The sequence below is a fragment of the Hypomesus nipponensis genome, chromosome 11 (assembly GCF_054491055.1).
Source record: "Hypomesus nipponensis isolate SF chromosome 11, ASM5449105v1, whole genome shotgun sequence".
Taxonomy (NCBI): Eukaryota; Metazoa; Chordata; class Actinopteri; order Osmeriformes; family Osmeridae; genus Hypomesus; species Hypomesus nipponensis.
Window position 1 is genome coordinate 2,633,025 of NC_140371.1, and position 27,147 is coordinate 2,660,171.

At 52.2% G+C, this 27,147-nt stretch overlaps 2 protein-coding genes across 2 annotated transcripts in view; one reads left to right on the forward strand and one right to left on the reverse strand.

The window, feature by feature from the left end:
* The first annotated feature begins 39 nt into the window (after window positions 1–39).
* Window positions 40–16,870, forward strand: phf3 (PHD finger protein 3). Its single transcript, XM_084667206.1, has 17 exons — window positions 40–162; window positions 1,200–1,273; window positions 1,573–1,835; window positions 2,171–2,293; window positions 2,811–4,257; window positions 4,786–5,248; window positions 6,051–6,102; window positions 6,585–6,693; window positions 8,121–8,277; window positions 9,040–9,156; window positions 9,274–9,408; window positions 9,785–9,923; window positions 12,143–12,323; window positions 12,531–12,672; window positions 12,804–12,893; window positions 13,178–13,373; window positions 14,397–16,870. The coding sequence occupies exons 3-17, from the start codon at window positions 1,598–1,600 to the stop codon at window positions 16,220–16,222; spliced, it is 5,415 nt and encodes a 1,804-aa protein (XP_084523332.1). The 5' UTR covers window positions 40–162; window positions 1,200–1,273; window positions 1,573–1,597; the 3' UTR covers window positions 16,223–16,870.
* The window catches only part of eys (EGF-like photoreceptor maintenance factor), a 176,523-nt gene continuing 166,210 nt past the window's right edge, over window positions 16,835–27,147 (reverse strand). Inside the window, exons 47-50 of the mRNA XM_084667205.1 lie at window positions 20,760–20,934; window positions 19,070–19,242; window positions 18,604–18,765; window positions 16,835–18,184 (exon numbers count right to left, since the gene is read on the reverse strand). Of these exons, the coding sequence (XP_084523331.1) occupies window positions 16,980–18,184; window positions 18,604–18,765; window positions 19,070–19,242; window positions 20,760–20,934 (1,715 nt within the window). The 3' untranslated portion in view covers window positions 16,835–16,979. The remainder of the gene's footprint in view (window positions 18,185–18,603; window positions 18,766–19,069; window positions 19,243–20,759; window positions 20,935–27,147) is intronic.

The window sequence follows — 27,147 nt, forward strand, 5'->3', positions numbered from 1 at the left end:
CCACGTGACGACGCCAAAGTCGCCTGAGCAGCTTTGCAGCATCTGAGTCGAATGGCGGCGGAGCTCCAGGAAGTAGCCTCGGCGGAGGGGATTTAGGACTGCGAGGGGCAGGAGTCAACAAAACTGTGTAGAAATGCACGAATATTAACGTACAAACGACGGGTAAGTGTTGCCTTTTCTTAAATGGCGTGCACATAGACAAAAAAAACTTCCCAAGTCGGTGCATTTATGGAGACGAAAGGGGGCGTGAACACATTCAAACGAATGTTAGCTAGCTTACAAGCTAAGTTAGCTAACCTAGCCAGTAAACATGCAAACAAACTATGGTTGGCCTACACAGCTCTCACCTCGCCATATTTATAGATAGCCATGGAGTACAGTTTAACCGCGAACTGACGCGCTTAATTCAGAAATTGGAACATCATATATTGTGGACATGCAATTTCTGCAGCGCACCTACACGAACTATTTATTTAGTCTAGATTTGTAAACTTGCTAGTTTACTTAATCATGCCACGGAGCCATACTTGCTAGCTAGGCTAATAGTTGGTCCTAGAAACCAAATAGCCAATGCGAGCTTATCGCCCTCGCTGCATTGCTGTCACTTGCAGGCCAGCTTCAACTTACTTGCATTGTATGCTAGTCTAGCTGATAGCAGCTCACGATCCAGTGGAGTGGGTAGCCTAGTCATTAACTTCAACAATCTAGCTGGAAACAGGTATCTCTACTCCTTTTGGTGTGTTTGTTATTTTAACTACCTGGCTGCTAACTGCCTGTAGTGTATACAGATTTATAACCGTTTTTATAACATTATTATTGCTAGTCTAGCAATGAACCGTTATCTGGAGAGCCAATCAGCCAAACGCTAAGGGCTCCGTCTAGTTGCTGAAATGTGAATATGTATTGAATCAGGGAAGGGCTCTAACATTTGATTCAGTCAAGAGAAAGGACAGGTATGTTGTTATGTATGCATTGGTGTAACCTGTAAATTGCATGCAGACAACTCTTTCAATGTTTATGTTCAAAAGGAAACGCTAGAAGAGTGTAGTCCCAAGATGTAGCCCTAGCCCGGGGCTCCCAAACTTGTTACCAATGATGTGGGTTTATAGCTACCATCGCTAGCGTTACCGTAGCTCGTAACGATTAAGGACGTTTACTTTCAGACACTCGTCAAGTCGTTTTTTCTTTTCTTTTTTCAGACCATTGGAAGTTCAACACGTTGATGGTGTGTGCAGTCCTGTAATGAAGATAACTAGAGGTGTCGGTCATCAAGGTATGAAATGTATCTCTGCTAGTGTTAGCTGTAGGCTTCACCATGCTTTTGGTTGGCCAAACAGTCAAAACAGTTTACACGTATGGAATAAAACATGTGGTTCTGTTCATTAATCAAAATTCAACAACTATTTATCATTTAAGTTTGATTGAAACAAAGGGAATGAAATGTCTACATTCATTAATCTAGCATATGCTTTTATCTTCTAAAACAATTTACAAATAGACAATATCAAAAACGGTATGATCTTAATTTGAAGGAACCTGATTGTTGATTGGTGTTGGGTCTTTTCCCTGCAGGCCTGACCAGAAGGCAACAGCATTCATGGATATAGCAGACACCTTTAACCACTTAATTCCCAGTGACCAGTTGGACGACTCTCTTTTAATTGGCCAGAACCTGGAATGTGAAGCGAGTAATGAGTTTGGAGCAGGCCTTGATCAGTTGGAAGACTCCTTAAAGAACATGTTGAGTGACAAAGATCCAATGTTTGGGTCGGCAAGCTCCCAGTTCAACCTCTTGGATGGCGATGACCCTAACTTTCAGATCGCAGGTGCCGCGGGTATGTGACCCTCCCAGTTTAATGCTAAAATAATTCCCGTCAACTCTTCCTCCAATTTTTTTTTTGAAAGTTACACAGAAAAGTGGATTACATTTCAGGTGTTTTCTGTCAAATTTCTTTAGCACTGTTTCCCTTACAGCTTGTATTGTTCAACGTAACGTTCTACATTATATTCCTAGGCACATTCATTTGCATTATTCAGAATTATTCAGATTTTTCATTGCTGCTGTTATGAGTTTTGTACGTGTTACCCCTGCAGTTGATATTGTTCTGTAACTGTGCACAGTGTTATCTGAACATATGTGAAGTGGATTGAACCTCCGTCTCTCTGCCAGGTGGGCTGGAAGGACCCGGGGCTGCCCTGGGGACTGCCGGGACACAAAGGCCTCAGGCTGAAACCCCACGAGTGAAGCGCCCGGTGGGACGGCCCAGGAAGCACCCGCTGGGAGCACCCATGGGTACGAACTATGTCACCCTCATCACACTCTGATTCAGATAACTGCATCTGGTTCGCAAGATTGCTAGTTCACTCATGATTTATTAAGAAACATATGGAAGTTTGGTTTGACCATTAGAAAGATGTTAAGAGGAGCAGATCTACGAATTCCGGTTTGTCTATTCTTGTCCTCACAAATGGCTGATAAATGTCAGCTTTTGAAGCTGTATAGCGGGTTTGATGTAGAAAAACACTTGTTTTAGAATCGACATTACCAGCCTCTAGTAGTTATTAGGAGCTGTTTGACATTCATTGGTCGTTAAAAACACCACCACAAGGATTTCCAGACTGGCTGTTTTTGGAATGTACATGTACACAAAACACATTTGTTTAGGTTAAGTAGATGCTGATATTCTGTGTCTATTATTTGACTGCGTGTTGCAACCAAATGTTCTTTTCTTTGACCAACATTAGTTTCTTGCATTACTGCTTCAGAGTTGAAGCAGGATTTATTTGTGCGATCTCAACCCCTGTTTCAGATCGAGGAACTTTAAAACCCCCAAACACTAAGTCTCCTGGGAGACCGGGCAGGAAGACGATGAACAAGCCCCAGAATACGTTTCTGATTGAGAAGGGAGCGAGCGTGGCGCAGATCCGGCGAGATCTCCACCTGGGGGGCCGGGTGTCCATCTCGGACCTGGACCTGGGGGGGTGGCTGAGCCCCGTGGTGGTGCTGAGGCGCCTGACCGTCACCGTGGGGGGCTTCAGGATCGAGCTGCTCCCCGGGCCCTCGTACGCGGAGGCAGCCGGCGCCCACACCATCTGCCTGGAGGACGGAGGAGAGGTGGGGTACGCCGTGGTGCCGGAGCCGTCCGCCGGCGCGGAGACGCCGGCAGGCCAGAGCGCCGAGGTGCCGCTTGGCTTGGGCCCCTACGTCAACCCTAACGACGTCCAGGCCGCCAACGGCACGCTGTGTCTCGCAGAGACCAAACTTCACGACCAGCGAGTCGCCCGGAAGCCTGGGCCCGCCAGCAGGACGAGAGATGGCGCTAAGAAGCCTCCGGTCGTACACAACAACAACAGTGAAGACAACCAAGTTGAGGCTGTCAGTAAAGTTGCAGCGGTCAATAAAGTTGCAAGCAACAACAACACTAGCAACATGAAACAGGGGTTGCCAGCCAAAAAGCAGTTGAACCTTAAGCAGGGATTGTCTTCTGTCAAGAACAAGCCCCTTGTGTCTGGACGCCCGAGTGGCATGTTGAAGGGGCCCCTCAAAGGACCCCAACAGTTCCCCTCCAAGAACCCCCAGAGGAGGGATATCCAAGCCATCAAAGCCCTGAGGGACAAGCAAGGCCTTCTGTCCTTGAAGAGGCGCATGGAGAACCTCTCCGCTCGCCCAGCCGGCAAGAAGCCGAGGTTGGTGGACGGCCGCCCTGTGAAGCTGAAGCCCAAAGCGCTGGATCCATCCCGTGCTCCGGCCAAGAGAGACGACCATCCTGTCGGACCTCCAGGGTTGTCCAAACCCAACCCCCACCCCGGATCCAGACCACACCCCACGCCCCACCCATCACCTGGAAAGCCCCACCCACCACCTGGGAAACCCCACCCAACGCCTGGGAAACCCCCCCAGCATCCTGGAAACCCTGGTCACCACGGGAACCCTGGACACCACGGGAACCCTGGTCACCATGGGAACCCTGGACACCACGGTAACCATCCTCAGAAAAGGACGCACTCGTCGGCCGATGAGGAGAGTCTGGAGAAGCCCAAAGTGAAGAAGGTTGAGAAGCCCCTTCTCCTGCAGAAGCACAAGACCAGGACCTCAAGGAGCATCTCTGTGGAGGAGCCCCAGCTCTTCATCCCTGACAACGCCCCGGCGACCGCCCCGGCGACCAAGAAGGAGGATGCAGAGGGGGAGCAGTCGGGTTCCGAGACCTGGGATGGAACGAGACACTGTGGGCTGTGCAGCAAACATCACAACAACACGTGAGTGTTCCGCCTGGTTCTTCTGAAGCAGTAATGCTGCACTGATGTGCTTTTGCTCTAATGCAGTGGTTCTCAACCCTGTCCTCAGGGACCCCCTGTCCTGCTTGTTTTAGATGTTTCCCTGCTCCAACACGCTTGATTCAAATACATGTTCGTGACCAGGCTTGTACAGAGCTAGATAACGACCCTTTTATTTGAATCAGGTGTGTTGGAGCAGGGAAACATCTAAAACATGCAGGACAGGGGGTCCCTGAGGACAGGGTTGTGAACCAATGCTCTGTGTTCACTTTTTAAAATATTTGATCCCCAAAACTTAGTTGGATTGCTTTATCCAACTTGGTTGTTGTGTTTTTGCTCTTTACTGTGTGCCATGCAGTTGTACATGAAGTTGTAGCTGAATGAGACAACAATATACTTGTGTTACATTCAGTAGTGTGGCTGTGCTCAGCCTTGTCTCAGTAGCACGGCCCCCTGGTGCTCCCTCCCTCAGGGCCCGCTCTACAGCCCTCTCCTCCGTGTCGCCCTCAGGTTCATGGTGGGCTGCGGCCGCTGCGATGACTGGTTCCACGGCGACTGCGTGGGCCTGGACCTGCAGAAGGTGCAGGAGATGGAGGCGCAGGACCAGATGTATGTGTGTCTGAAGTGCTGTGCTGAGGAGAGGGCCAGGGTGGAGGAGAGCCCAGCCCAGGGAGGCGGAGCCAGGCCTGAGGCCCACGCCAAGCCTGAGGGCCACGTCAAGCCTGAGGCCCACACCAAGCCTGAGGGCCACGTCAAGCCTGAGGCCCACACCAAGCCTGAGGGCCACGTCAAGCCTGAGGCCCACACCAAGCCTGAGGGCCACGTCAAGCCTGAGGCCCACACCAAGCCTGAGGCCCACACCAAGCCTGAGGGCCACGTCAAGCCTGAAGGCCACGAAGGCAAAGTGGGTGCCAAGCAGAAACCCTGTTCCCCACACCCACCCACCTCAGGTGGAGTCCGACCTTCCAGAAAGGTACTACAGTGTGCAGATCTCCATGACAACACATTGGTTTGTTGTTTGTGACCCATGAAATGCTACTCCTGACACACCATCACCATGACGTCCATACAAAACAGTGCTTCTCTTTTCCTTTTTTCTTCTTCTTCCTGTCGCTCAATGTTTTGTAGGTTTAGCCAAAACGTTTTGTCCCCCTCAGCTAATTAGCATTGTGATATTTGATCACAGGCAGTGTTGCTAAGGCAGTGTTGCTGCCACACATAGGTTTGTTGCCCGGTGTTTCCCCTTCTTTGCTGCACCTTGTACACAAAAGTGGCTGGGTTGCCATGGTGCACTGTAAACACACCCACTGCAGTTACAGCTGTTGAAAAGCTTGTTTATGTGAGTGGGTGAAGTGCGTTTGATTTGGGTCACAGGTAGCACTAATGGGGCTTATCCATTGGTTTCATTGTACAGGGTGAGAAAATCAATAGGGCATATGTATGCCAGTGGTAACCGTCCTGGGTTGGACACATCACTCATCCACTCAGCTGTTACTTCACTGTCTTCATCACCATGGCAATGCCATAACTGTCTGACACGCACACGTTCTTGTACATTGTCTGACATCCTAGTCTAAAAGCTACCAACTGTCTAAACTTTAATGTTAATGCTACGTCAGTTTTGAGGGATGTAAAAAAAATAAAAATGGAAATCTTACTGTATTTCCAAAGTCTCTTGTTTACTATTGGTGATACACATCATATGAAGATAGATTACATATGAGTTGACTGTTCACTGTTGGTAATTGATGTGTTGTGTGTGTTTGTGTGTGTAGGACTCAGGGGAGAGAAGACAATCAACAGAGAGCAAAGACTCCCTCAGAACAGGTTTGTGATTGCCTGACTGATTCAATCATTCATTCATCATTCAACTTTTTGACATTTTAAAATGCCTTCTGCAGCCAGCACATCATGATAATATACACATTACCTGTCAAGGAGGAATTTCCTTCGGGATGAGTAAAGTGAATTGAATTGACCGGCACATTCTAGCAACTTACCAGCTGGAGGAAGTGCTGTCCCCAGTGGTGTGTTGGGGGAATAACGAGTGCTGTCCCCAGTGGTGTGTTGGGGGAATAACGAGTGCTGTCCCCAGTGGTGTGTTGGGGGAATAACGAGTGCTGTCCCCAGTGGTGCGTTGGGGGAATAACGAGTGCTGTCCCCAGTGGTGCGTTGGGGGAATAACGAGTGCTGTCCCCAGTGGTGTGTTGGGGGAATAACGAGTGCTGTCCCCAGTGGTGTGTTGGGGGAATAACGAGTGCTGTCCCCAGTGGTGTGTTGGGGGAATAACAAGCGTTCCTGTTCTGCAGGGATCCACGGTAGCAAGACCAGAGTCTCTCCCTCATCGTCAAGGAGACCATCGCTGGACGAGATCAGGAGGAGCGTCAGAGATTCCCTGAAGGAGATTCTAGTGAAGCGGTGAGTAGCCACACTGCAGGGTGGGTCTGGATGCTAGCTGGGTAACACTGCAGGGTGGGTCTGGATGCTAGCTGGGTCACACTGCAGGGTGGGTCTGGATGCTAGCTGGGTCACACTGCAGGGTGGGTCTGGATGCTAGCTGGGTCACTGCAGGGTGGGTCTGGATGCTAGCTGGGTCACACTGCAGGTTGGGTCTTGATGCTAGCTGGGTCACTGCAGGGTGGGTCTGGATGCTAGCTGGGTCACACTGCAGGTTGGGTCTGGATGCTAGCTGGGTCACACTGCAGGGTGGGTCTGGATGCTAGCTGGGTCACACTGCAGGGTGGGTCTGGATGCTAGCTGGGCCACACTGCAGGGTGGGTCTGGATGCTAGCTGGGTCGCACTGCAGGGTGGGTCTGGAAGCTAGCTGGGTCACACTGCAGGGTGGGTCTGGATGCTAGCTGGGTCGCACTGCAGGGTGGGTCTGGAAGCTAGCTGGGTCACACTGCAGGGTGGGTCTGGATGCTAGCTGGGTCACACTGCAGGGTGGGTCTGGATGCTAGCTGGGTCACACTGCAGTGTGGGTCTGGATGCTAGCTGGGTCGCACTGCAGGGTGGGTCTGGATGCTAGCTGGGTCACACTGCAGGGTGGGTCTGGATGCTAGCTGGGTCGCACTACAGTGTGGGTCTGGAAACTAGCTGGGTCACACTGCAGGGTGGGTCTGGATGCTAGCTGGGTCACACTGCAGTGTGGGTCTGGATGCTAGCTGGGTCGCACTGCAGGGTGGGTCTGGATGCTAGCTGGGTCACACTGCAGGGTGGGTCTGGATGCTAGCTGGGTCGCACTGCAGTGTGGGTCTGGATGCTAGCTGGCTAGGAGGGTCTAGGGGGGCCACCACATATCTTCAAATATTTGAGATCAAAAGTTTGTATTTACAAGTTATAAAACTCCAGTCCCAGTGCCAAGCAGACAATGGTGTGTGTTAGCGTACCGATGTAATCATATATTCATCTTTTGTCATCTGAAGATGGCCCACAACTACCTTTTCACTTTCTCTATCATAATCGTCCTGTTCTTTTCTACTTAATGGCTGTGTGGAATACACACTGTGACCTACAAAGCCAGTAGCTAAGTTCAAACCACCTCCTTCTCTGATCCGCAACGCCCCACATTTGAACCCCTGTCTAGGGCCTTGCACGAGGTGAAAGCAAATGAAGCAGAACTTCTGGTTTCCGCTGCAACTTTTCCACTATCTCATCAGCATTTTGAAACTGCTAATAAAACGTGGTTAGCATGCGTGATAGCCCACATTATAGCATTTTGATTCCACCTTCAGAATTAAGACACTCCAACTGAAAGGGTGTAGCAACATGAGTGTAGTGCACCGTACAGGGGAGAGGGGGAACATGATGGGAAACAGCCGGTAAACTCGTGCTTTGTGCCCAGGTTGAAGGAGTCGGACTTGAAGACGCCGCTGGAGAAAGCTGCCGAAGTGGCCAAGAAGACGGAGCGAGAGCTGTTCCACTACTACAAAGACACCGACAGCAAGTACAAGAGCAAGTACAGGAGCCTCATGTTCAACCTGAAAGATACCAAAAACAATGTGAGTACAGCGCCTGGCACAGTGCGCCTGCCGCCTCATTGCTGTGCTTCTCACGCTGACGAGGGTCCGTAGAGGGATAGCAGGGGCAAGCAGGGGATGAGGACGTTTGCATATTCTTGGATGCAATTGTAACAGAAGAGGTGCAGGGGGTGTTTATATATTTAGTCTGTAGCCGATGTTGTGTGAGGAAGTGCTGTGTTGTTGTGATATGCTGTTGCTGTGCAGGGGGGTGCTGTTGCTGTGCAGGGGGGTGCTGTTGCTGTGATGTGACGTGCTGTTGCTGTGCAGGGGGGTGCTGTTGCTGTGCAGGGGGGTGCTGTTGCTGTGCAGAGGGTGCTGTTGCTGTGCAGGGGGGTGCTGTTGCTGTGCAGGGGGGTGCTGTTGCTGTGCAGGGGGGTGCTGTTGCTGTGCAGAGGGTGCTGTTGCTGTGCAGGGGGGTGCTGTTGCTGTGCAGGGGGGTGCTGTTGCCGTGCAGGGGGGTGCTGTTGCTGTGCAGGGGGGTGCTGTTGCTGTGCAGGGGGGTGCTGTTGCCGTGCAGGGGGGTGCTGTTGCTGTGCAGGGGGGTGCTGTTGCCGTGCAGGGGGGTGCTGTTGCTGTGCAGGGGGGTGCTGTTGCTGTGCAGGGGGGTGCTGTTGCCGTGCAGGGGGGTGCTGTTGCTGTGCAGGGGGGTGCTGTTGCTGTGCAGAGGGTGCTGTTGCTGTGCAGGGGGGTGCTGTTGCCGTGGCCGTCTGCTGACTGTGTGTTCCCCGTGGTGTTGTGCAGGTGTTGTTCAAGAGGGTTCTGAAAGGAGAGATCTCCCCAGACCACCTGATCAGGATGAGTCCCGAGGAACTGGCCTCCAAGGAGCTGGCGGCCTGGAGACAGCGGGAGAACCGACACGTAAGGGAGAACCTGAGAACACAGCCCTGTCTGTCTGGGAACACGCCTTAACGACCTGCGACTAACTGTTTCTGTGTGTGTGTGTGTGTGTGTGTGTGTGGATGCTCGCGGATCCAGACCATTGAGATGATCGAGAAGGAACAAAGGGAGGCGGAGAGGAGGCCCATCACCAAGATCACCCACAAAGGAGAGATCGAGATCGAGAGTCAGGAGCCAGCTAAGGCCCCGGAAGCCACTGTGGACAGTGGAGAGGTAGTACACACACACACACCCCACATCCACACACACACCCCACATACACACACCCCACATACACACACACACACACCCTAACCACACACACACCCCACATACACACACACACCCCACATACACACACCCCCCACATCCACACACACACCCCACATACACACACCCCACATACACACACACACACACCCTAACCACACACACACCCCACATACACACACACACCCCACATACACACACCCCACATACACACACACCCTAACCACACACACCCTAACCACAAACACACCCCACATACACACACACACACCCTAACCAGCACTGCCCCAGCTTAGCTCATGTGTGATTCAGACCGTCACGTTTGTGTGTTTGTGTTCAGCCGGAGCCTGGTTCCAAGGACGACCCTGGAGACCTTCCTCCAGAGCTGCTAGCAGATGCCGGAAGCAGCAAGACCACCAAAGACACCACAGCCCTCCACAAGTCCCACCTGTTCGACCTCCACTGTAGGATCTGCACAGGTACCTCAGCCTTCCTCCTCGACAGCTACCAGCCCCAGGCCCCTCCCCCTAGACAGCTACCAGCCCCAGGCCCCTCCCCCTAGACAGCTACCAGCCCCAGGCCCCTCCCCCTAGACAGCTACCAGCCCCAGGCCCCTCCCCCTCGACAGCTACCAGCCCCAGGCCCCTCCCCCTCGACAGCTACCAGCCCCAGGCCCCTCCTCCTATATGTAAGTGCTTCTGTATGGCCCTGGACTCGTTAGCACCAGGGGTGGCTAGGCGTCCAGGCCTGGAAGGGTTCAATCCTGGGGATTACACAACGAAGCAGGATTTGGGTCTAGCGAGTTAACTTCAGGTTTAACCCTGGGTTTTCAGTCTTTATGAAAGCAAGGTCATCTAAAGCATACACATTCAAATTGGCCCATCACCAGTAGGGATGGAGATTTGAACTGATTTCACTATTCGAATAGTATCCGAAATTATTTTCGAATATCCGGATAATCTATTTTATTAATGTGGTTCCGTTATATAATTAGCCTGACGTGACGCAAAGCATGCAGTAAACACATGAACCACCACACATTCTGGCAATAATTGGGACTGTTAAACTATTAGATTAAATAAGGGTTGAATAAAGAAAACAAATGAAAGATCAATTTATTAACATGACGAAAAGACAATGAACTTGAAAACACGCTGCGTCTTCAGACGTAGGCTCTTAATTTGGCAGAAAAGCGATTAGCCTATTATTATGTGAAATAAAAAGTAGGCTACATTGGACTGAATTAAACACATTGGGTAGGCTATCCTCCATAAAAACGAAAGACACACGGAGAAATATTGCATATTAACTTGGATATTAACTTGGAACCGGAATCCTAGGATACGGTGCGCCACCACACATTGCGAACATAACGATTACGCTAGCTCTACATGGCTACTGGTAAGAAAATAAATAAGCCACAACTGCATCAGCCATACGCATTTTTATTCCGGAGAATTAGCATGTAAACATGCTCAGGGGAGAGGCTAGTACGGAGTCGATTTACGAGCAGGCCGGCGTAGAAAAGACTGCAGGAACTGAGGTTGTTGCGTGGTACTGCTTAGCCAGGACACTATGCTTCTTGTAGCGCCAAATTAAATGAAAGGAGACTCGCAGCAGAACGCAGGCGTAGCCTACCTTTTTTGATGGTTTTCATCATTTTCTAACGTCACAACTATTAGAATTCACAACATGACGCGACGGTTTTTCAATAAAACCTTTTTTTTTTTTATCAAACTACGCTCATAAGTATTCGAAAAAAGTATTCGAATACTAACTTACTTTAGGATATCCGGATATTTGATTAACCACGCCCATCCCTAATCACCAGTTTACTCAGGGGCTGCAGTAGACCAAAGGTGACGCCTGTGGAAGACAAAAGAATATGTAATCACCTTTGGGTCTGCCGAATACACAAACTGTGTTGAACCTGTAAAATATAAATGCTATGGTTACCGACATGACTTGTACATTATAAAACAAAAGCATATCAAACATGCTAAATTATTAGAACAATATTAACGGGAACCCAACTTTAAGTGGTTATTTCAAGTCTTCCTCAGTTCACCGTCCTCTTCCCCACTCCTCCAGTGGTGTAACCACTTCCTCGGGGGAGGGAACCCTGTGTTAGCATAGACCTTCAGGTGCAAATGACCGACTATCCCACACCAATGTCTGAGAGACCAGTGACAGGTTTCTGCCAAAGTAGCCCTACACCAACCTGTAGACACATCCTCAGCCCTACACCAACCTGTAGACATCCTCAGCACTACACCAACCTGTAGACATCCTCAGCCCTACACCAACCTGTAGACATCCTCAGTCCTACACCAACCTGTAGACATATCCTCAGCCCTACACCAACCTGTAGACGCATCCTCAGCCCTACACCAACCTGTAGACACATCCTCAGCCCTACACCAACCTGTAGACACATCCTCAGTCCTACACCAACCTGTAGACACATCCTCAGCCCTACACCAACCTGTAGACATATCCTCAGTCCTACACCAACCTGTAGACGCATCCTCAGCTCTACACCAACCTGTAGACGCATCCTCAGCCCTACACCAACCTGTAGACACATCCTCAGCCCTAAACAACCTGTAGACACATCCTCAGCCCTACACCAACCTGTAGACATCCTCAGTGCCACATTTTCATTGACTTACGTTGTGTGTTCCCGGCGTGGTTCCAGGCCGCATGGCCCCTCCTGTAGAAGAGGTTCCTACCAAGGTGGTGTCCACCACGGTGGTGAAGAGGCAGTCCTCGGAGGGGGGGCCCCGGCCCCCGGCCTCCCCCGCCCTGGAGGACGAGCTCCACATCAACGTCCTGGAGGACAACCTCCACAACACCAAGACCTCCAGCGGCGAGGCCAGGTCTGTAGGCACACACACACCTAAGCCGCGCACAATTGCTTGTACCACAGTGTTTGTACCACAGTGTTTGTACCACAATTGTGAGGTTAATAAACGTTTTCTTCAAGAAGTTACACGTTCAGACCATCCCCTCCCACTCAATCACGTCCAGTATTTCTTCCACACAAGCCAGTCACAGTTCTTCTGAAGTGTGTGTGTGTGTCCCAGGTCCGACTACACCAGAGATGAAGAGACGGTCTTCCTGGCAAACCTGAAACCGCTGTGGAGAGGGTTTCTCAACATGGCCGCCGTGGCCAAGATGGTCACCAAGATGTACCCGGTGTCCGGGGTGCTGGACAGCCTGAACGAGGTGAACGCAGCCATGTTTCAGACACACACACACATCTCCGGACGAAATTCAGAGCTCAACCTGCATCCGGTGCTTTGCTACGATGCTGTCGTCAAGTCCCGCCTAACCCCTGTCCTTGCTGCCCCTTCCAGGACCTGCCTGACAGCATCCAGGTGGGAGGCCGGATCAGCCCTCAGACCGTCTGGGACTACCTGGAGAAGATCCGCGCCACTGGCACCAAAGTGAGTCTGGGCCCGGGGAAACACTGCCTCGCGCTGAGGCACACTCACTTGCCTCACACAAACACCCCTGATGAGGAGCCGAGCTTCATCTTTGATATAGAGACAACGAGAGAGGGACAAGAGAGACCGACAAGTGATAGAGAGCGATTTAGTGGCGCTGAATGTATAAAGTTTGCATGCATCTATAGTTTTACGTATTTTCCTTCAGGGAGGATAAGTTAATCCCTGACTGTGTGTGAGAGAGAGCGTCTGGCCATCTGTTCACCATGTGTGTTTCTTCCCAGGAGGTGTGTTTGATTCGCTTCTCCCCGGAGACGGAGGAGGATGAGATCTCCTACACACTGCTGTATGCATACTTCAGCAGCCGGAAGCGCTTCGGGGTGGTGGCCAACAACCTGAAGAGGGTGAAAGACATGTACCTCATCCCGCTGGGAGCCATCGAGAAAGTACCTCACCAGCTGGTCCCCTTTGATGGGCCTGGTAAGGCTTACACTACTCCCTTCAGTCTTGTAACACGACACGACCTTCTAACTTGACACCACTCCCTGCAGCCTTGTAACACGACACAGCCTCCAAACATGACTCCTTGCAACCTTGTAACCTATTGACCATTTTATGATGATATTATATACTGTATTTCTTCGATTAAACGCAGCTGCGTTTATTACACAATGTTCTTTTTTGGTGCAGCGTTAATTTGAGGGCGGCGTTTAATAATAAGAGAGATTTAGTAAATTGTAGCTGCAGTGCGGCCATAGACATACTCTAGTATTCTAGGCTCGCTGCGCTAGCATGCTAACGTGTCTTTAGACAAACTTGCTAGTTCGCTACATTAAATGTTCTTAGCTAGTTTGAACAGTACGGTCTTCTAAATCACCGATCTAGCAACGAGCAAAGGTCAATGTTAGCTAGCTCGATCTCATCTGCTTTTTATTAACGCTGATTAGCTAGGAATGCAAGAACAGCTAGATAGCGAAAACACCTACCTATTGTAGCCTGTAAACTAGTTTAGCTTGCTAACGCAAGAGCACCTGCCTCTCCAGTTCCTAGTTTCAAGAGATAATCTAGACAGGCGTTAGCAATTAGGCTAGACTTTTAGTTTTCTGGTTATTTTTTCCTAATCTTCCCTTCTAATGCCGACTAACAGCTAGTCTCTAGCTAGCATCATTTGCTAAGTAATGTATGTTGATGTGATATTTGAAACGTATTTAGCTATAGGTGGGTGCCCCTAGTGCAACACGAGAGAATGTTAATTAGACATGCTGCCACTACCGTATTTCTTCTGCGTTTATTACACAATGTTCATTTCATTTTTGGTGTGGCTTTTTTTCGAGGGCGCCGTTTAATCAAAGAAATACGGTAATCTAAAAAGTGAAGCCATATCTCAGATTTGACCTTGTCTGTCTCAGTTCCCCCCCCCCTCCTTAACGTTGCTGTTAGTGCCTACGAGCAGGGTGTGTGTGTGTGCGCGTTTCAAGTCGTCTGTTGCGTGTTCCTCCCCAGGTCTGGAGATGAACCGTCCCAACCTCCTGCTGGGCCTCATCATTCGCCAGCGGCCCAAGAGGGACTTCCTCCCTGTGGACGACAACGAGACGGCCCGCTTCGTCCCCGAACCCACGCCCCTGCCGGCCGCGCCCACGCCCAAACCCCAACCCCAACCCGCCGAGGAGGACGCGACCACGTACCTGACCTCCCTCGCCGTCGCTCGGCCGAAAGACGAGGAGAAAGACGCAGAGCCGGAAGTCACAGAGGCGCCCGCGCCAGACTCTCCTGGGGAGGGGGAGGGGCCGCTTCAGGACTCCCTCAAGCCGCTGCGCTTCCTCCCCGGGGTGCTGAGGAGCTGGGGTGGCGTGCTGCCCCCTATGCCCGACCAGGCCGGGAAGACCCAAGCGGGGAGCGACGACCCCCTGAACCCTGCGCAGATAGCCATCCCAGGGCTGGGGGACCTTCCCCCGCCGCCCGCCCCCCCCAAGCCCCCCCCAGCCCCCAGACTGGACCGCTTCGTCATCAAGAAGAAGGAGCCCAAGCCGGCCAATCCGGAAACACAGCCTCCCAGCCCTGCGGAGAAGCCAGCTGGCAACGCCAACGCCGCGGGCAATCACTCGGCGGAGTCGGTCTCTCTGAAGGACAAGCCGGCAGACGTCTCCACCAGCGCCTACCTGGCCAGCCTGTCTGCTGCCGACGGCAACAGGGACAGCAGCCCGGCTAGCGAAGCGCCCTCCGCGGACACGCCCTCCCCCGTCCTCAAACCGGCTCCGCCCAGCGGCATCCTGAAGAAGAGCTCAGCCTACTCCAACTCTCCAGCGCCCGTCCCTGTTCTCAACACCAGAAGCTACCCCGCCCCCACAGCCAAGCCGAACGCCCCCCCCAAGCCAGACCACCCACCCCAGGAGGGCGCCAGCTCTCACCCCAGCAGGGGGCCACCTGCCCCGAGCCAGCCCGGCCCCCCGGCATCCTACCCTCCTGCTGGAGCTTCAGAGCACCCCAGCCCCTCCGCGGTGTTGCCCCCCTGCACCATTGCGGCACCTAACCCACCCCATATGCCCTCTCTGGTACCGGGTAGCTACGGTTACCCCAGCGCCCCCCCTCCCGTGCTCCCCCGGCCAGACCCCCAGAACCAGGCGGCAGTCTGGCCTTCGCCGGGCCTCCCCCCTCTAGGGCAGGCCCCCTCCTGTGAGGGGCAGGGACACCCTGAATCCTCCAACCCTCAGCCTCTGTCCTCCACTAAAGAAGGACCTGAGAGGATGCTGGCCCAACCTCAGCCCCAGCCCCAGCCTCAGTCCCAGCCTCTGTCCTCCACTAAAGAAGGACCTGAGAGGATGCTGCCCCAGCCTCAGCCTCAGTCCCAGCCTCTGTCCTCCACTGAAGAAGGACCTGAGAGGATGCTGGCCCAGCCTCAGCCTCTGTCCCAGCCCCAGCCTCAGTCCCAGCCTCTGTCCCAGCCTCAGTCGGCTGAGGACAGCGACAGCTCTGACAGACACAGGTCCCGCGAGTCATCCCATCATGAGAAGAGGAGCCGACACTACGACAGGGAGAGAGACCACGACAGGGAGAGAGACCACGACAGGGAGAGAGACCACGACAGGGAGAGAGACCACGACAGGGAGAGAGACCACGACAGAGGGAAGAAACACGACAGGAGCTATGAGGACAAGCACAGAGACCGGAGCAGGCACCGCGGACACTCTGCAGAAGATCGCTACGGAGACAGGAGGAAAGACCGTCACCACGGCGACGACTACGACAGCCGCCACAGGGACAGGCACCGGCACAGGAGAGACTCTGACTACGACAAAGGGAGGCGGAGCGCCCGAGACAGCCACTCGTGATCGAGTATTTTGATACGTCACAGGAGAATTTAGAAAAACACACGGCCATGATTGGATGAATTTTAAAGACACGCCCATGATCCACACGTTTTTGTGCCATTTGCTTATGTCATGTTGCTTTTTTTAATCAGTTATATATTTAGAATACAGCAGAGAAAATGTTTCAGTACGGTAACACAGAATTCAGATTTCAGAAGAGAACATACTAAAAGGCTGCTTTTACAGCTCCTAAAGGGGATCTTCAAGTTATAAACCACACGTTCTTGTATGTGTTCATTTGATTGTCTTTTATCGTGTCACGTTGTGACTGGCTGCCCTGAGAGGGATGTTGTGAGAGACTGGGGCTTCGGTGGTGTTCAGGAGGGAGCCGGCCCGCCCTCGCAGCCTGAGGAAGTCCACACTCCCGCTGGGGCTGAAAGTCCTGCAGCTACAGACCCCACACCAGACTGTTTGGGTCACGTCACACAGACATTTGCCATGAAAGCAGCTTCTTTTGATTTACACATTTTCCTATTTCTTATTTTTCTTAACAGTGTTTTTTTTTTTTTTTTTAAAGCTAATTTCTACCTGCATTTCGGTTTGTTGTCAGAAATCAAGCAAAGTGTGTTCATGTGCAGTTCTTAATAAAGCTTATCTTTTTATTGTTAATATGAAAATGTTGTCCTTGAGCAGGGGGAAAAAGCGATGTGTATTTCTCATAAACTAGTTTGACACACATTGGCAGTACTACTTGACCCCTTGTTTCATGCCAACTCTGCTATTCATTGCCTTTGAAAACATTAAAGCCTTCACTGTTCTGCACAAACTGCAGGGGTCTGGGCTCCTGGTACAGGTGGACATCTTTCAACGTTCCTACGAACCTGCGGCTGAACAGGCCGCCGCTAACCTCCGCCACGTCCCTGTGGAGCTCGAACCCTCCCAGGTAGACCACGCCGCCGTGGTTAAGCGCCACGTAGCGCTCAAAGGGGTCCACATCCTGGAGGAGAACCCGGTCCCCGTCCAGCCGCACCTCCAGCACCGTGCCCCTGAGCTCCAGGGAGACGGCGTGCCAGCGTCCGCAGCACAGCGCCACAGCGCCGCCCACCGCCTGGGCCGGCCACAGCCTCTCCCCCAGGTTCACCGCCACCTTCAGCTGCCCCCCCTGGAGCCCCGCGGCCAGGTAGTCGTCGTCCTCGTGCTCCGCCCTCCCCATCCACGCCATCAGCCCGTCGCCGGCGCCCGCCGAGAAGTTGAACGCCAGCCGCGTGAGCCTCAGGTTCCGGGCGCTGAACTTGGGGTCGCCGTGCCTGACGTAGGAGCGACCGACGAACCGGAGGCTGGTCAGGGCCACTTCCTCCTTGCAGTGTTCGCCTTGCCTCCCGAGCGGGCAGAGGCAGAGGTAGGAGGGAGGCAGGGCAGCCGGGACACACAGGGCTCCGTGGTGGCACATGTGGTCGAGGCAGCTGACGGACTGGTTGCACAGCGGGCCGGTCCAGGCGGGGGGGCAGGCGCACAGGAAGGCTTGGCCCCCGAGGGGCCGGCAGCGCCCGCCGTTCCGGCACACCTTGTACCCGCACGCCGTGCCGTCCCAGTCCCCCACGTTGGCCCCGCCCAGCGCCCCCGCCTCCGTCAGCTCCAGCTCCACCCCGTTCACCACCACCTCCCGGATCCCGCCCGTGAAGCCCACAGGCCCCGCCTCCACCGCCTCGTTGGCCACCGCGCTCAGGGAGGACACGCCCCCGACGAACATCTCCGTGGCGACGTCCAGCGTGGTCATGGCAGCCGGCGTGCCGACGGTGGGCGGCGCCTTGGAGCCGTCCAGGACCAGGAATCCACGCTGGCCGTCCCGGCCAGCCCGCGCGCTGTGCCAGGTACGGCCGCTGGTGTCCACCCTCTGGGGAGCCTGGAGGACCACGGTGCCATCTCCCAGGTTGTAGCGCAGCTGCAGGAAACCTGACGCCAGAGAGAGACACAGGAAGTCCCCTGAGAGGGAGAGAGAGGAGGGAGAGAGTGAGGGAGAGAGAGTGAGGAAGAGAGTGAGGGAGAGAGAGTGAGGGAGAGAGAGTGAGAGAGAGTGAGGGAGAGAGTGAGGGAGAGAGAGAGAGTGGAGTGGGAGAGAGAGGGAGACAGTAACCATGACAAGAGTGCTTATGGTGAAAAGTTATTTCTTAATGCTGTAATCGTTTGCTCTCCATGGCCAAGTGGATGACTCAGTTCAGCTGTAGTAAAACATTCTCCTCAGTATCTCAATTGAGGACTTTTTCCTCAAGTGTCTTTTAATAAATCGGCTAGCGATGAACCATAGAAGATCAGAAGAAGCGCTTCGTAGGGGAGATGATGTTTGATCGCGTCTCCGCGAGCGTCCTCGACGGTTTGACGTTTGAGCGACGTGGCCCCCCCACCTGATCTGGCAGCGAGGTGCTGTGCCACGTAGAAGAGGACGCCCTCCGGGGACTGGGTCTGGAACTGCAGCTGCAGGGCGGTCCTGTGTCGGATGTTGGGGCCAAGGAAGGACATCCACGAGGACAGGTTCCCACTGAAGTACGGGTCGCTTATGGTCACCGCTGGCAGGGGGAGGGGGGGGGGGACATCAGAAAGGCAACGGTTCAACCCGCTTCTTTACATGGTTAACACAACTGCATATATTCAAGTGCGTTTTTGGTTGACGTATTTGTTGGCGTGTGGGTAGGAAAAAGTGAGCAAGACAGAGAGCTTCTAATCTTTCGGTCCTGTTCCAAACGAAGCGGTCTTGGGCCCGTTGGGCATGGCCAGGGCTGAGTGTGCTGACCTTGCCCTGAGTGTGCTGACCTTGCCCTGAGTGTGCTGACCTTGCCCTGAGTGTGCTGACCTTGCCCTGAGTGTGCTGACCTTGCTGGCAGTACAGGCCGGCCGCGCCCAGCGGACACTGGCAGGTGTAGCCCCTCGGCAGGGGGATGCAGGTGGAGCCAGGGGCACAGAGAGGAGGCGGGCTGTGTTCAGAGTCACACACCGACACCGTGTCTGAACACAGAGTTCCCTTCCACGCTGGTGGACACTGGCAGCTAGGGGGGGGAGGGAGAGGAGGAGGAGGGGGAGGAGGAGGAAGAAGAGAGTGGTGGGAGGAGGAGGAGAGTGGTGGGAGGAGGAGGAGAGTGGTGGGAGGAGGAGGAGAGTGGGAGGAGGAGGAGAGTGGGAGGAGGAGGAGGAGGAGGAGGGGGAGGAGGAGGAGGAGAGTGGGAGGAGGAGGAACAGAGCATGAGAGAGCATCATTACTACTTGCCTAAAAAGAATCCCTTCAGGAGGATGAGAGATCCAATAAATCCTTTGTCCATTTACTCCACTCACGTATGCCTACAGCACCAGTTATAATCATAATGTTACGGACTGTATGCTAGTCGTGCCTGCCACCCTTGAGTGTGTCTAACCCAGAGGCATGCAGACTGGCCACATGCAGAGGCGCCTTTCCTGACCCCTGGTGGGGGAACACTGACATTACAGGCTGCCGCTCAGCCCCTGTGAAGAAAGCCTGTCTCTCCTTGAGAGCCGTGAAGGTCACACCGGGGGTGTTCACAGTTCATTTACCACCTTCTCGTGCAGATTGTTTACACGCGTCAGTGCTGGGTTGGTGTGTTGAAAGCAAACTATTTAAGTGGTAAACTATTTCAGATGCAAAGCTGTACTAAATCATGAAGCTAAACTAATCCACTTCATTCCACTTAACCTGAATAACAAAAAGTTATTCAGTGGGGAAAGGTTATCCACTGGAACGCAAAAGCAGAAATTAATCAATTAATAAAGTATGCATAAAGGGCGTCTAATCAAGCTTGTTGTATTGTTATTTTCCAATAATAGCAATAATAATAATAATATTAATATGAGTTTCAGGTTAGCTCCTACACATCTTACAGAGCAGAACTGCTGGTTCCCATAGCTCAGCGAAAAATAACAATAACAATCTAGGTTAACAACATCAACTCAATTATAGTTATTAACACTTGGGGCGGTGATGAGTCATGAAGCAACACTATCCAGATTCACATTGATTCCTGTAATAACTGTGATTATCTCCTGAAGGCTGGGAGATGGTTTCTGCAGAGAAGACCTGAAGTACAGGCAGATGGACATCTGCTTGTGTTTGGAACTCAAGTCCACTGGAGCCTCCAATGTGTGAGAAACTGTGTACAAGACTGATGATCCTAGTACACAGGAAGGTCTCTGTGTCTAACTTCTGTACTAGGATTCTAGTACACAGGAAGTTCTCTGTGTCTAACTGCTGTACTAGGATCCTACTACACAGGAACATCTCTGGTCTAACTGCTGTAATTGGATCATAATACACAGGAAAGTTTTTGTGTCTAACTTCTGTACTAGGATCCTAGTACACAGGAAGGTCTCTGTGTCTAACTGCTGTACTAGGATCCTAGTACACAGGAAGGTCTCTGTGTCTAACTGCTGTACTAGGATCCTATTACACAGGAACATCTCTGGTCTAACTGCTGTACTAGGATCCTATTACACAGGAACAATCTCTTGTCTAACTGCTGTACTAGGATCCTAGTACACATGGATGTGTGCGTACTAAACGGATGACCCAGAGTCCACGCAGGTGCCTCCGTTCTGGCAGGTGACCAGGGTGCAGGGCGTGACGCCACACTGTCCCACGCTGCGTCCAAAGGCAGGCCGGCCCTCCAGCCCCCCCAGCGTCCGCAGCGCCCCCTCCCTCCGAGTCCGGAAGCGCAGGTCGAACACACACCCTGGGAGGCACAAACAGGAAGTGATGTCATTTTCAACGTACAACTCAGGGGTGGGGGCTCTGCTGACTCAGAGGTTACAGGTTCAATCCTCCTTCTGTGCGTTGCTTTGGTTAAATGCGTTTGCTAAATGTAAACATTCTTGTTAATTCAATTGACGAACAAGACTAATGAGTTCTCTGTGAGGTGGGAAAGCACCGGCTCTGACTGGATTATACTGAAGGGTTCACAATAGCTGTCATATGTTTAGTCTACACAGAGAGCAAATTAACTGGTTTCACAATACAGGATGCATTATCGCTTTATTTCTTAATGTTGTTTGAAATAAAACATTTCCCCACCATGTGTGATCATAAGAACTCATATATTAATGCTTGCAGAAGCTATAAGTGCACTTGATGAAGCTCTAATGAACAGCAGAGGGCATGGCTCTCAGTTCATATTTACTGAAGGAAACAGAACGATGCTCTTTCACTCCATCTCCATTAAATGTTAATTCTCAGAATAATTTGCGGAGATGAATTCTCTGCACAGCGGTCATATCCAAAATGGGGCTTTGCATTTTCATAAAGCACTTAGTCACACATTATAATGTCATTTCCTGCTTCCACTTCTTTTGTTGTAGTTTCTGTACCCAATGCCGTTTTTGTTTGTGGAGACTGTGGTGTACCTGCTGAACATCAGGACGGCTATAAATACAGGTTCTGAGGCTGGCGGGGGATACTGGGCTCTTGAACGGCTGCTGGAGTCAACGCAGGAAACAGGAAGCAGGGGAAATGTCAGACTCACTCATGAATATTCATGACATAATGCCGTCTGCCCCGCCACTTGGCACATTCAACCGACTGTAGCAGAACTGCGGATATAGGCTGTCGGCAGAGGGAAGGATGGAGGGAGATGGAGGGAGAGAACGAGGAGGCAGGGGGAGAGAGGGAGGGAGAGAATGAGGAGGGAGGGGGAGAGAGGGAGGGATAGAGTTGAGGAAGAGCGAGGAAGGGAAGGAGAGAGAGAGACAGGGAGGGAGAGAGAGAGGGATGGAGTTGAGGAAAAGAGAGGAAGGGAAGGAGAGAGAGAGACAGGGAGGGAGAGAGAGAGAGGGATGGAGAGAGGAGGCAGATGGATGGGTCTGTTTGGTTTGAGACACACTGTAGCTGGCTGAAAATGAAATCCAAATGAAGAAACACGTGTCAAAGGTCTCTGCTGGGCCAGCCTAACAGCAACAGGATGCTTCATAATTCCCCAAAATATACTTAACGCCTCTGAATAACAGCCCAATATTATTTCCCATCAAACAACAGTATCAGCGCCAGTTTCCTGAAAGCCACAGGAACAAAGACCATCTGCATTTAAGAGGCATATTCTCCGACTATTCACATCTTAATCAACATTTCAAAGTGAATAATGGATATTTTTCTGCCTCTGACGTTTATCACTTCATTTCAAAATGAGGAGGATAAAACAGATCTTTGTTAGAGACTGATAAGGGCGGAGAACCTCGGTGCTCAAACATCAAGGCATCTTGGATGGACGGATGGAGGAGTGGGCGCTAATTAGCATGTAAAAAAAAACAACAGCCTTTTACTGGTTTAAATGAAGCCCTAGCCAGCTTGTTCATGGAGACGGTATCTGTCTGTCTAGCGACCTGTCCACACGGAGGGCTGGAGGTGTAGATAGCAGACTGTCCACACGGAGGACTGGAGGTGTAGATAGCAGACTGTGCGGTGTGTTCTCGCTGTGCTCTGCCCGGCAGTGCGATAAGGCCAGCAGTAAAGTCACACACATCTGATAACGCACACTGGGCCTCCCGTTACCACAGCAGGAGTACGAGAGAGAGTGGATTACACAGCTGGGTTAAGGCAACGACTTTATGCACATACACACACTCGCATCTAAACAAGCACTCATGTACTCATGCAGTCATTTATGGGCCACATACACGCATGCACACACACACATTGCACTATGAGCTGCAATTATTGTATGAAAAGTGCTATATTAATAAAGTCTTACTTACTTACATGCATACACAGACACACACACACCTTCACACAGGTCGGTTTGACCATCCTCGTGAGGATTCACTCCCATCCCTAACCCTTAGTGTAACCCTAACCCTAACACTTCTGGACAAAAAAAGCTGTGAACTACTTTTTGTTGGATTTGTGCGTCGAGGGGTTTTCTGTTTGTTTAAGTTACACTGAGAGGCTTGTGTTCAATAGCCTGTGGAGCAGCAAGGGAGATAGTGCCAAAGGAAGTGAATGGGATGTGGGAGAGTGGAGGATACACAGGACTGAGTGGAGGATACACAGGACTGAGTGGAGGATACACAGGACTGAGTGGAGGATACACAGGACTGAGTGGAGGATACACAGGACTGAGTGGAGGATACACAGGACTGAGTGGAGGATACACAGGACTGAGTGGGGATACACAGGACTGAGTGGGGATACACAGGACTGAGTGGGGATACACAGGACTGAGTGGAGGATACACAGGACTGAGTGGAGGATACACAGGACTGAGTGGAGGATACACAGGACTGAGTGGAGGATACACAGGACTGAGTGGAGGATACACAGGACTGAGTGGGGATACACAGGACTGAGTGGAGGATACACAGGACTGAGTGGAGGATACACAGGACTGAGTGGAGGATACACAGGACTGAGTGGAGGATACACAGGACTGAGTGGAGGATACACAGGACTGAGTGGAGGATACACAGGACTGAGTGGAGGATACACAGGACTGAGTGGAGGATACACAGGACTGAGTGGAGGATACACAGGACTGAGTGGAGGATACACAGGACTGAGTAGGGATACACAGGACTGAGTGGAGGATACACAGGACTGAGTGGAGGATACACAGGACTGAGTAGGGATACACAGGACTGAGTGGGGATACACAGGACTGAGTGGGGATACACAGGACTGAGTGGAGGATACACAGGACTGAGTGGGGATACACAGGACTGAGTGGAGGATACACAGGACTGAGTGGAGGATACACAGGACTGAGTGGAGGATACACAGGACTGAGTGGGGATACACAGGACTGAGTGGAGGATACACAGGACTGAGTGGGGATACACAGGACTGAGTGGAGGATACACAGGACTGAGTGGAGGATACACAGGACTGAGTGGAGGATACACAGGACTGAGTGGGGATACACAGGACTGAGTGGAGGATACACAGGACTGAGTGGGGATACACAGGACTGAGTGGGGATACACAGGACTGAGTGGAGGATACACAGGACTGAGTGGGGATACACAGGACTGAGTGGAGGATACACAGGACTGAGTGGAGGATACACAGGACTGAGTGGGGATACACAGGACTGAGTGGAGGATACACAGGACTGAGTGGGGATACACAGGACTGAGTGGAGGATACACAGGACTGAGTGGGGATACACAGGACTGAGTGGAGGATACACAGGACTGAGTGGAGGATACACAGGACTGAGTGGAGGATACACAGGACTGAGTGGGGATACACAGGACTGAGTGGAGGATACACAGGACTGAGTGGGGATACACAGGACTGAGTGGAGGATACACAGGACTGAGTGGAGGATACACAGGACTGAGTGGAGGATACACAGGACTGAGTGGAGGATACACAGGACTGAGTGGGGATACACAGGACTGAGTGGAGGATACACAGGACTGAGTGGAGGATACACAGGACTGAGTGGGGATACACAAGACTGAGTGGAGGATACACAGGACTGAGTAGGGATACACAGGACTGAGTGGAGGATACACAGGACTGAGTGGAGGATACACAGGACTGAGTAGGGATACACAGGACTGAGTGGGGATACACAGGACTGAGTGGGGATACACAGGACTGAGTGGAGGATACACAGGACTGAGTGGGGATACACAGGACTGAGTGGAGGATACACAGGACTGAGTGGAGGATACACAGGACTGAGTGGAGGATACACAGGACTGAGTGGGGATACACAGGACTGAGTGGAGGATACACAGGACTGAGTGGGGATACACAGGACTGAGTGGAGGATACACAGGACTGAGTGGAGGATACACAGGACTGAGTGGAGGATACACAGGACTGAGTGGGGATACACAGGACTGAGTGGAGGATACACAGGACTGAGTGGGGATACACAGGACTGAGTGGGGATACACAGGACTGAGTGGAGGATACACAGGACTGAGTGGGGATACACAGGACTGAGTGGAGGATACACAGGACTGAGTGGAGGATACACAGGACTGAGTGGAGGATACACAGGACTGAGTGGGGATACACAGGACTGAGTGGAGGATACACAGGACTGAGTGGGGATACACAGGACTGAGTGGAGGATACACAGGACTGAGTGGGGATACACAGGACTGAGTGGAGGATACACAGGACTGAGTGGAGGATACACAGGACTGAGTGGAGGATACACAGGACTGAGTGGGGATACACAGGACTGAGTGGAGGATACACAGGACTGAGTGGGGATACACAGGACTGAGTGGAGGATACACAGGACTGATTGGAGGATACACAGGACTGAGTGGAGGATACACAGGACTGAGTGGAGGATACACAGGACTGAGTGGGGATACACAGGACTGAGTGGAGGATACACAGGACTGAGTGGAGGATACACAGGACTGAGTGGGGATACACAGGACTGAGTGGAGGATACACAGGACTGAGTGGAGGATACACAGGACTGAGTGGGGATACACAGGACTGAGTGGGGATACACAGGACTGAGTGGGGATACACAGGACTGAGTGGAGGATACACAGGACTGAGTAGGGATACACAGGACTGAGTGGAGGATACACAGGACTGAGTGGAGGATACACAGGACTGAGTAGGGATACACAGGACTGAGTGGGGATACACAGGACTGAGTGGGGATACACAGGACTGAGTGGAGGATACACAGGACTGAGTGGGGATACACAGGACTGAGTGGAGGATACACAGGACTGAGTGGAGGATACACAGGACTGAGTGGAGGATACACAGGACTGAGTGGGGATACACAGGACTGAGTGGAGGATACACAGGACTGAGTGGGGATACACAGGACTGAGTGGAGGATACACAGGATTGAGTGGAGGATACACAGGACTGAGTGGAGGATACACAGGACTGAGTGGAGGATACACAGGACTGAGTGGAGGATACACAGGACTGAGTGGGGATACCCAGGACTGAGTGGAGGATACACAGGACTGAGTGGAGGATTCACAGGACTGAGTGGAGGATACACAGGACTGAGTAGGGATACACAGGACTGAGTGGAGGATACACAGGACTGAGTGGAGGATACACAGGACTGAGTGGAGGATACACAGGACTGAGTGGAGGATACACAGGACTGAGTGGAGGATACACAGGACTGAGTGGGGATACACAGGACTGAGTGGAGGATACACAGGACTGAGTGGAGGATACACAGGACTGAGTGGAGGATACACAGGACTGAGTGGGGATACACAGGACTGAGTGGAGGATACACAGGACTGAGTGGAGGATACACAGGACTGAGTGGGGATACACAGGACTGAGTGGAGGATACACAGGACTGAGTGGAGGATACACAGGACTGAGTGGAGGATACACAGGACTGAGTGGAGGATACACAGGACTGAGTGGAGGATACACAGGACTGAGTGGAGGATACACAGGACTGAGTGGAGGATACACAGGACTGAGTGGGGATACACAGGACTGAGTGGAGGATACACAGGACTGAGTGGAGGATACCCAGGACTGAGTGGGGATACACAGGACTGAGTGGAGGATACACAGGACTGAGTGGGGATACACAGGACTGAGTGGAGGATACACAGGACTGAGTGGAGGATACACAGGACTGAGTGGAGGATACACAGGACTGAGTGGAGGATACCCAGGACTGAGTGGAGGATACACAGGACTGAGTGGGGATACCCAGGACTGAGTGGAGGATACACAGGACTGAGTGGAGGATACACAGGACTGAGTGGGGATACACAGAACTGAGTGGAGGATACACAGGACTGAGTGGGGATACACAGGACTGAGTGGAGGATACACAGGACTGAGTGGGGATACCCAGGACTGAGTGGAGGATACACAGGACTGAGTGGAGGATACACAGGACTGAGTGGAGGATACACAGGACTGAGTGGGGATACACAGAACTGAGTGGAGGATACACAGGACTGAGTGGAGGATACACAGG

What these genes read in the sequence shown, in the direction of transcription:
- phf3 (XM_084667206.1), top strand. Translation starts at nt 1,598, where the DNA reads ATGGATATAGCAGACACCTTTAACCACTTAATTCCCAGTGACCAGTTG. An exon ending in ACCTCCAGCGGCGAGGCCAG is followed by an intron (nt 12,324 to 12,530) that starts GTCTGTAGGCAC and finishes TGTGTGTCCCAG; the next exon opens with GTCCGACTACACCAGAGATG. An exon ending in GGTCCCCTTTGATGGGCCTG is followed by an intron (nt 13,374 to 14,396) that starts GTAAGGCTTACA and finishes GTTCCTCCCCAG; the next exon opens with GTCTGGAGATGAACCGTCCC.